The 10287-nt window shown below is 36.3% G+C and overlaps 1 protein-coding gene across 1 annotated transcript; it reads left to right on the top strand.

The window, feature by feature from the left end:
* The first annotated feature begins 296 nt into the window (after positions 1 to 296).
* On the top strand, positions 297 to 9017 carry LOC123523910 (uncharacterized). Its single transcript, XM_053542884.1, has 4 exons — positions 297 to 534; positions 1027 to 1695; positions 3616 to 3806; positions 5983 to 9017. The coding sequence occupies exons 2-4, from the start codon at positions 1059 to 1061 to the stop codon at positions 6112 to 6114; spliced, it is 960 nt and encodes a 319-aa protein (XP_053398859.1). The 5' UTR covers positions 297 to 534; positions 1027 to 1058; the 3' UTR covers positions 6115 to 9017.
* The last annotated feature ends 1270 nt before the right edge of the window (positions 9018 to 10287 follow it).

Below are 10287 nucleotides of genomic sequence, written 5' to 3'. Positions count from 1 at the left end.
GTAACGGTTAACGTAACCACTGTTACGTCTTGGCTGCATCTGCAACCCAAGTTTATTTCAGCAAATCTAAGATTCACGACATCATTTGTTCTACTGAGTCACCGCCGTGGGAATCGAACCAGTAAGCTCCGCCTCTTCAATGCTCATGAATATTAATGCACTGTCAATACAAATCTGCGACATCAATCACTAGCGTGTTTACAAACATTGCACGCGCTAAAGTTCCAGCGGCGGTTATTGGCAGAAGTGTTAGCCCCGCCTCACTGTTTAAATAAGTAAATGTTTTCACGGATAATCATTTCTTACGCACAACTGTGATAGTAAACTGTCTAGACTTGATAACAAATACACTTAAACAGGAGAGTAAAACAGATAGCAATCTTTAAATACTTTATTTAAGATTGTAACATGATCTGTGAACTATTGGGAGATTATTAACAGTGAAAATACTGGATTATAGGTGTAAGTTGCGAAATACTGGGAATATATTGAAAAGAATTGGCGAAACGGACTAGTTTTACTGATAAATAAAATGTAAGTATTGGTGTATTTTATTTAGCACTAATTTATTATTAAACGCTACAAATGATGAGGATAAAACAGTTGTTGTATTTATACAGAGAGGCAGTTAAAAGGATATTTTCTACACATTTTGTCATACAAATTAATAGTAAAAATTTGTGATTTTATTTAACATCCAAAGAAAATGTTCTGATGAAAGTCGCACTGTTAATTAACGTTCTAAATTTTAAGGGGTTTGAACTATGTTTTCATTTAAATATTGAGTGGAAACGACTATATCTTCTTCAGAATCACTTACGTTTTACAAGTGTTTCCTCACCGTGTTCGTACTATATTGTCAACGTCGACATTTTGCACGTTCATTAGAATACTTAAGCATATCATACAAGCTAGTGTACCCGTAGGTGAGCGATCTTAAGACATTTGAATAATGTTTGTCTATTGTACGATTGATTTTACAGAAGTATTGAAAGAATTACAAATGTTTCATACGTTTTCTTACAGCTAACCTTCCTGAATGGACAGTTAATAAAACTATGCAACAAATGTTGACGTCAAAAGATCACAAAGACGCTCGCACATATCCGTCAGCGTTCCAGCCCGTCGGCGTCCTGGCAAAATCGTCGGCGGATGCTGGGAAAAAGAGAGATAGTGGGTATGGCTCAGATGTTTCTCCGGCAGGTCTCAAAACTCAGTCTCGAAGATTTACATTTGATGAGGATGACGTGGATTCGGAGTTATGTCAAGCGCTGGATGAAATAGATATAAGCGCTGATGAAGATGTGTTTGTCGATCATTTTGAACCTCTGATTCAAGTGATAAACGAATGTGATGAAAGTGATGAAACAGACAAAGAAGTTGAGGAATTGTTTGATGAATATCATTCGGAAAATACAGTGTCGGAAAATGTACAAATACGTCGGCCACCGGCGCCGTTACCGACACCGGATGTAAATAACGGAAGTGATATCACACATTCTGCCGACGGCTCCAGGGATCTTTGTTTGATAGCCTCACCTTTCTATCATACAAATTGGAATACAAATGACAGACATATATGCAAAAATCCATTCCGTCCTATTGTAAGCCGCAGTGTGGGGACTCAGACCCCAAACCCACATTGCCAACTCGTCCAGGATGCTCTGCGCTCAAAAAAGGTCACACTGAGAAGGGGTAAGTTTGATGCTGAGTTTTTAAAATCTGTAGATGTAAAATAAAACTTTAAAATGTAAAATAAAGGTGTGTCCAGTTATCTTCGTTTCCGACATCTGTTGAGACTACAAATGTAATGTATATTAACCACATCACTGCAGGCATTTCTATAAAACATAAAAAATCTTTCTAATTGTGCTTCCTTTATTGTGATTTCATTTCTTCTTACTTAAACGCACTTTGGTATAGATCCGTTTGTATTAAACACAGTTCAGAACGCCTTAATAGAGCACATGACGTATTCATTTACATACATAATTATTAGCTCATGTCGGTCACATTTTCATACCGGTGTAGTATATTTCTGGCATTCTATGAAAATCAGTATCCGTAGGTTCTGATGAATACCTAGCCTTACTTATTTCGCTTATCGGGATGACTTATTTTATAATGTGTTATTTCATAGTTATCATCCCTCTGTGTCGGGATAGCGACAGTCAAAAGTTATCACGCTGTCCCAAAACGTCCTATTATTTGGACTAATTAATACCCTTTTCTACACATATATTTGAGATATGTTCTTATGCTAATCACATTTTTGCTACCATGCCGCTATTCTGTACCAGTGGCAGAGTGGATTGTAACCTTAGTCCGAAGACAGCGAATACTTTTAGAAGGGGTAAAATACCCACTCTGATGCAATCTTCACCTCGTTGCTTTTTCTTAAAAACAACAATTCCAAACACACAATTTTTTTTCTGTAGTAAATTGCTCTTTTCATTAAAAAAATCTACACAGGGAGTTTCTAATATAGATTATGTATATTGCTCATTTGAATATCAAAATGACAAATAGTATACTGTTAGATTCCACATCAAAGCCACTCAAACGATAGGTCGTAAAACCTGGTTTTATAATTCATTAATACAGGCGTGTCGAGTGGTTTATGCACTAAAAGACCTGCAGTTTTTTTGAGAACAGTACAGTGGTTTTTAAGTACGTTACTTAAGCGGATAGAGGCAATATTTTCATTAGATAATTTGCAGGAGAAAATTAATACGTCTTCTCAAAACTGTGATCATTATTATGCTTAATCAAGACATTCTCCTTCACGTAAACTTTGAAATTGCATCCAGTCTATTAAATTTAATATGTCGGTGAATTATTATCTCGAAATAAAACGAAATTATATGCAACGGTTTGTAGCAGTCGAGATCCGAAGCCTGTTACGAGTTTTTCTCTCTTTATCCCCTCCCTCCTTTCTCTCTCCGCCCCCCCCCCCCCCCCCCCCCACACACATACACAAACAAGTCTTATTACGTCACATCATCGCAATTGTAGGTCATATGACGACTTTCCAGCTTTTGGTAAGGGAGGAAGGTACGTGCGGGCACCTGGGTAAAACCACCGGTAAAACCACCGGCCGCGGCGTAAACCATAGGCATTCGGCGCATTTGTTTGGTCAATAATGATGTACTATGTAGGATATAAAACATCAATAGACAGTCCAGGGGTGTGTTTCATAAAGAATCTTAAAAATCTATCCTATATAGTATCATCATTGACCAAACAAATGCGCCGAATGCCTATGGCGTAAACCAGCTGTATTGTTTGAGAAAGACATCAGGAAATAAATAAATTTGTTTAAACATAACATTCAGACGCATTGAAGAATGTTGAGAGTAAATAGTATCACTGCCAAATATAACAGAAATCGTATCTGTTTCGAAAAGCTTAATTTTCTTCGCGGTACACACACGTGCTTCAAATTACGCCATTTATTCCAGACGAGATTTCAAAATGTCAAATTATCGAACTAATCGTATAAATATTTACATTTTATCGCTGATATGTTTACGCAACATAAAAATCAAGTCGTGTGTCAGTTGTCAAAAGATGACATTTAAATTTCTACAAACGTTTTTTTTTTTTATTCAACAGGTCGTCTGCGTCTGCAATCAGACAGTGAACAAGTCTTCTATCCTTTACCGGATGTAGTGCCAATATCACGTGATCGTTCCATCTCCCTACCGGATGTGCCGTCATTCCACGAGCATGAGCAGCACGTAGGCCGGGAGCTCAGAAGAATTAGTGATGACTTTCATTCCGTCTACCTCCGACGACATAGAAGGGTAAGAAAAACTAAAGAAATCAAAATTCCGACCCAATTTTATATTCAAAAATAGATCTATGTTTACGAATTCTGATTCTTTGAAATATGTATTATGAGTTCGAGTTATCTAGTTTATTCTTTTATGTGGTCCATATCTGCACTAGAACTAATATATGCGAGTTTCCGCCATTGTACAAGAGGGCTGTCGTTTCAGCCGAATTCTAACCCAAACCTTGAACCGTTAAAGGCAATGTTAGCACTGCTTTAAGAATCCAGACTGGTGACGGAAGCCTGTTAAATTCTCTGTAAATCCTAATACGCTTATCAAAACACATATAAAAGTAATTGCGTATGCCTCCCATTTGGCAATCGGCCATCTGCTTTTCAGCTTATTTTCTTGTTTATTTTTATCAAATTCATGGAAACATTTAATTAAGAGATACTATGATAGTTTGAATTCTATATTTTAGAACAGTAAAATATATATGTGACCACACTGTTAAACATATTTAAAGGTCCATTACTAAGGGAAAGTGAGTTGGCAATTTTTTTCATAGCCAGTGCATACACTTCTGCAAGACACTAAATAATGAAGATTGGCAGGTCAAAATTTACAGAAGGTCTTTGGAACTCAAAGAAATGTATGTGTATTATGTTGAAATTTCAATGAATCGACAGAATGACCCCCCCCCCCCCCCCCCCAGGTCTTTTTAACTTTCTTCATACTTCATAGAAAAATAATTGTACATATACTGCGATTTATTTCGAATTTCTACATACCAACTTTCATTTTCCAATAAAATGAAATAGTTTCTGTGCTTTTTAAAAGAAATTAAAATGTTCACTTTCCTTAGTATTGTACCTTTAAAGAGCGAACCCGATATATTGTAATCTATTTGTTACTGCAAACATCAATTGTTTTGATTTTGTTTCCGATACCACCACAAACCCATGTGTCTGCTGATAGGTTGCCAACTGTTTATGGGCGTTTCTGATGCCATTTAAAGACCCACTAAATAGACAGCCACGAGGGGCTTCTATCAGATACACCCGTTAGAAGTACAATCTATCGATCGTGACAGATAATAGAAGTACTGAACCCTTTAATGACAATAAACAGATCTTCACTTAATGAGGCGAAAACCGTGACGACATCACAAATCCCGCACAGATGTAATCTGTGGGAAGTTATTACATTAATTTCTCTAAATGGGCCATAATTTTCTCCTAATAGAACTAGCATGGCACTATTCCAAAGTGTTTTCTGACCTTTTGTTAACGCTTGTTTTGATGACTAAATAAGAGAGAAAATCCAATCTCCCAGGTCGACTTTCTAACGCAGTTCTCATTGTATTTAATGTTAACTGCGTACTAATGTCATGTATCGGTTATTGCAAAACAAAATCAAGTAGTTAAATGAAGTAATGTTCTTTTAATAAACCTCAATAGTTTTTATTTGATTTTATCAGATTTATTAAGGTTATCGGATAATCACGTCATGTGGCCGGAATAATGTAGAATTTTGCTGGACTTGTTTGCAATGTATAGCAACCAGTATTCAGAATAATGTCAGTATAAACAAATACCTCAGTGAATTGCAAAATGAAGAAACACTTTATATTTTACACATTTTAAAGATAGCTATTCTTAAAGAATCATGAAAACGAAATACGAAATAAGGCAAAACCTCAAAATGAGCTGGAGAAAATCAGACGGTACATTTTCTTTTGTCAAAAATCGTTACATCGAAACTATTCACAGCGCAAAAGAAAGCGAAAACCGCGCGAAACATACAAGTGTTTAAAAAAAATGTTGAATTAAGTGGCATCATACTTTTTACATCGAACATGATGCTATGCAAATCTACCGGTACACCGATGTCTACTGGGGATTTTTTAATTGCCATAATTTTGAGTAATCGATTCCGTTCTTTCTTCACTGCGGAGAAACGAATTCCTAAACCGCTAGATGGACTTGGTGATGTCAAATCCAGCATGTTATTATACACCTTACGCTTGCTTACACAACTTGGAGAAACGTGTCCCAAGTGCATTCATATCTGTTGAATATATACATATTCGCACTAAAATATATCTAACTACATGGACTGTGTTAAATACGTAACAATTCCGCCTCCTTGAGCACACTAGATATAAACTGGTGTTAGATATTCACACTCTTCTATTTGATTTCAGCAAAGGACAAGGTCGGAAGAGCCTTCAACGTCGTCCAGATTTTCTGTCGATCTTCCAGGCTACTGGAACAGTCTGCGCAGGTTCGTGTCTAGTAGTCCAATCTTCCAGGCATGGTCCAGAGAGAACCACTGACCAGTGGTCCAATCTTCCAGGCATGGTCCAGAGAGAACCACTGACCAGTGGTCCAATCTTTAGGGACTTAAACCATGCTCCATATTAATCATCAGGGGTCCTAAATAACGCCCTAACCAAGTCTTTTAGGTCATTTCAAGAGGTGGGGTTGAGACTTGGTCTGGGAAACATGACACCGTCCTGTGCATTGAAAGAAAGAAACGTTCGGGTGCATGAATGTGTCATTGGTCGCTCTAATCAGCTGACTAGAGAAAACACTGGTATGGAAGATTCAGGGAACACATAGGAAAGTGCAACCAAAGCCTCTTGTGACTTTGAGTCTGGAAAAATGTTCAGACTTGGCTCAGACTTGTTTACGGAGAACTCATGGAAATATTGTCGGACTTTTACCAGAGTTAAACAGGCGAACAGTTTTCGTACTGGTGTTTATTAGAATTGGCCAAACTTTTGGACAGTATCATTAACTAGTGTTTTGAATATATATATCTTTGTTTCTGTAGTAACAGTCTAAATTGCAAATTGGAGGCTCAGCAGACATGAAAACTGCGACTTAAGTTGTGCAATTAATACTGAAAAATATACTGTGCTTATTTCATCAGTCACTTAAATAAATGTAATATCTACTGCGGAAAACAATTGTACAACACATTTTATAGATGTATACTCTATTATTTTCTTACACCTGTTACATCAGTCTGTTCACATGTCCTAGTCATGACACGAGCATAACGCCTCACATTTTACGTTTTACAAGGTGACTGTTCGCAATTTTCAAATTATTTCTTTTTTTTTTCTTTTTGTAAATATGTGTTAGGAACTATTGTTCACAAATGTAGAGGTTTTCAAATGATCTCAGCGGCTGTTGATTCCTTTTTTAGAATGTAAAAGGAAAAGGATGTATAATATTGTTTGTATAAAAAGGCGATATATTAGTATTGTATTTTAATTTATTATTCCCTTATTTTCCACTAACTGTCTCGCGTACAAACTTTGAATTTTTAAAACGTCATGAACTCGCTTAATTAATGGGGATTATATAAGCACATTATGTTATTTTATTTCTAGCATGCTTTTCGTACATATTTGTTTCCCAAATTTCGTATTTTATTTTATTATATTTCCAACTTTAATTCAGTGCAATTCCAGATTTTATTGCTTCCACGTTTTTTTGCCATTTTTTGATGGTTATTACACTTATTTGTGTAAATACATTTACCAAACGACGTCTGCTTTGACTAATGCTCAAGTTTGCTTAAGAATATAAGAATTTTTAATTGGTTGAAGGTACGGATGGAAATATCTGGCTCGAGGATAACTGTAGAGGCGATAACGAGGCTCTGCCGATTTACAGCAGAACAGTTACCCAAGAGCCAGATATTTCCATCCGCACCTTCAACTAGTGATAGATTCTTTTTCTTACCGTATTCTTCAGTTAATAGAAGAAATAAACTAAAACGAATGCTTTTCTTTTAAGCCTTTTTTTAGTAGCATATGAATTTATGCATTCATTCATAAATTAAAGCATGTGATTTATCTTACACCCCGGTGTGTATGACCAATTTTTCTAGCATCGGCAAAAGCACGAGAATATCCGGTTTGGCTTGCAAGAAAGCGCTGCCCTTTTCAGTACTTTAAAATATGAGCCGTGCCATGAGAAAACCAACATAGTGGGTTTGCGACCAGCATGGATCCAGACCAGCCTGCGCATCCGCGCAGTCTGGTCAGGATCCATGCTGTTCGCTAACGGTTTCTCTAATTGCAATAGACTTTGAAAGAATGCGCAGGCTGGTCTGGATCCTTGCTGGTCGCAAAGCCACTATGTTGGTTTTCTCATGGCGCGGCATTATATTGAAAGATTTCAGTTTGATTTGGGTTTTTTTTTTCTCAAGAAATATTTTAGTGTTGAAAAAAAAACAACAACAGAATTTCAAGAGATTATCTTTTACATGTTTATATTGCAGCTGTTCCAAGTCCTGGCCAGTGCGGTCGGTCTGTAACTTCTAAAACTAATGTTTTTTGTATCGGCATTATTTGGTGCAGTTTTTAGTTTAATTCATCATCTTTTACATGCAAAATGTTAAATATGTATACATTTATATACTGCTAATGCTTTCCGTTACCTTTGTAAAAAAAAATATGGGTCTTTGTCTTTTCCAAATATAGATGTTAGTTTATTATGGTGTATTTGGTTTATCCATTTGTCATTTCTGCTAATATCAGATCATGTACAAACAAAGATATCTGGTAAAGCATAATAACTGAGCCGCATCATGACAAAACCAACATAGTGCATATGCAATCAGCATGGATCCAGACTTCTCTAATTGCAATAGGGTTTGAAAGCGGATGCACAGGCTGTTCTGGATGCATGCTGGTCGCAAATGCACTGTGTTGGTTTTCTCATGGCGCGGCAGAAATAAACGTCATAAAAAGCGCGGGAAATTCGGGTTTCTCGGTTACATTATGAAAAAACATTCATATTTAAAAATGAAAAACAAAAATTTGATCATCCTATGCTCTAACAACATCTCTAGAGTGCAAAAGCATGTTTGTTCTTTCTTTCTGTATAAACGTACACTGTATTGATAAATTAACCTGACCAGATCAACAACTTCTGTACCACCAAAAAAAATCTTTCTTATCTAAGAAAACAAATGAATATAAAGGGCTTAGAAATTTACCAGACAGCTTTGCCAGTGCAAGATCATACTTTCATGAAATTTTCGTGTATCATGTATGTTATAAAAATGAATTTGAAAAATGTGAAAGTTGTTATATCAGCAGTATTTGCGTCAATGAACAATCAAGGAAAACTGCGATTGTCTATCCATGATGATAAATCTCTGGGAATTATTGTCATTTATTGTAGATGGTTGAAAAATAAAAAAAAACTGATGAATTTGCTCAGTGAGTTGTGTTTTATTTGTCTCTTGAGAAATGATATAATGAAGTTTCAATAGACGACAAACAGCTACAGCTGCCACAGCCGGTAGACAATAAATCAACATATAGAATTAATACTAAAGTGTATTTTTATGTTCGCGGTGAAGTTAAGGTACATTTTATAACATGAGCTATCCATTAGATCAAAATATCTTGCAAGCTGTAATTCATAAAAAATAACAACGATTGATCTAAAAGGCGGTCTCAGTTAAAAATCGAATACGATTCATTTATCCGGTAACCACGCCCAGGCCCCGCCTCTCCCGCCTTTGAAATATGCAAAGGTGATTCTACAAAACACAATAGAAATATAGTGTTGATAGCAAGTTTTCAACAGACCATGCCTGTTGTGACCACTCACCGTCCGTCGTCGTCCGACTTCTTGGAATGGAAGTTCCTTGGATAGTTCTATAATGGTTCTGCTTGTCCGTCTGTACGAGATCTTCAAATGACACCTCCACCAAATCCGCTGTTCAAATAATTTAATTCCTCAGAAACATTGCCGCTATATAAAGGATTGGGGATTGCCGCTTGTCTGACAGCAGTTTTCCCTGTATGTCTTAAGAAATCGTTTCTTAATCTGCATGCCAGCTTTCAAAGCAGTCTGCAGAAACATTGTACCACAAGCACTATTTATTATGAGGTGAGAGATATAAGGCCATCGTTGCTCTCGTGTTATTTGAAATCACTTATTTATAAACGCACATGTAATAACAGCTCTATAGTAATATGTATTAGCACAAACATCAAAACATTTTACTTTTTCAAAAATGAAATAACTTTTGTTATTGGAATGCACGCATTGCACGAACAGAAAAGGGAAACCCATGGAAAATGCTGTTGTTAGGGAAATACACGGCATAGTTTGACAAGATCTTTAAATAACCACACTCCTTTAAGTCGTATTACAAGGCAGTATGAAGTCGATTTTCGTGGGCAAGAATAAAGAAATTTCATTATTTTTATTATCATTGTTTATTCTGAAAGCTACCGATGAACATGTAATACATGTACTTTCTTTCCGTTTTGTTCGTATGTATTTTCACTACAATGCAACACATTCTCTGCATTTTGTTCTGAAACTACTTCCTATTCTCGGACACGGATTTGGTATCTTTTGTATTTGCTTTAGAAATGCGTATGAAACAGCGTTTAGCGTGAAAAAGAGGGACAGAACGCCAAAACGGCAAACTGTCTGTTGCTACGGAGAAAATGTGTATATGATTTATT

This window comes from Mercenaria mercenaria, chromosome 1, assembly GCF_021730395.1.
Source record: "Mercenaria mercenaria strain notata chromosome 1, MADL_Memer_1, whole genome shotgun sequence".
Lineage (NCBI taxonomy): Eukaryota > Metazoa > Mollusca > Bivalvia > Venerida > Veneridae > Mercenaria > Mercenaria mercenaria.
The sequence above is the reverse complement of the archived record's forward strand: the minus strand, read 5'-3'. Positions and strand labels throughout refer to the sequence as shown.

Bases quoted from the DNA above. Each gene is read 5' to 3' on its own strand.
- LOC123523910 (XM_053542884.1), top strand. From the start codon at position 1,059: ATGCAACAAATGTTGACGTCAAAAGATCACAAAGACGCTCGCACATAT. The intron at 1,696-3,615 runs GTAAGTTTGATG...TTTATTCAACAG, and splicing joins AAAGGTCACACTGAGAAGGG to GTCGTCTGCGTCTGCAATCA. The intron at 3,807-5,982 runs GTAAGAAAAACT...ATTTGATTTCAG, and splicing joins ACCTCCGACGACATAGAAGG to CAAAGGACAAGGTCGGAAGA.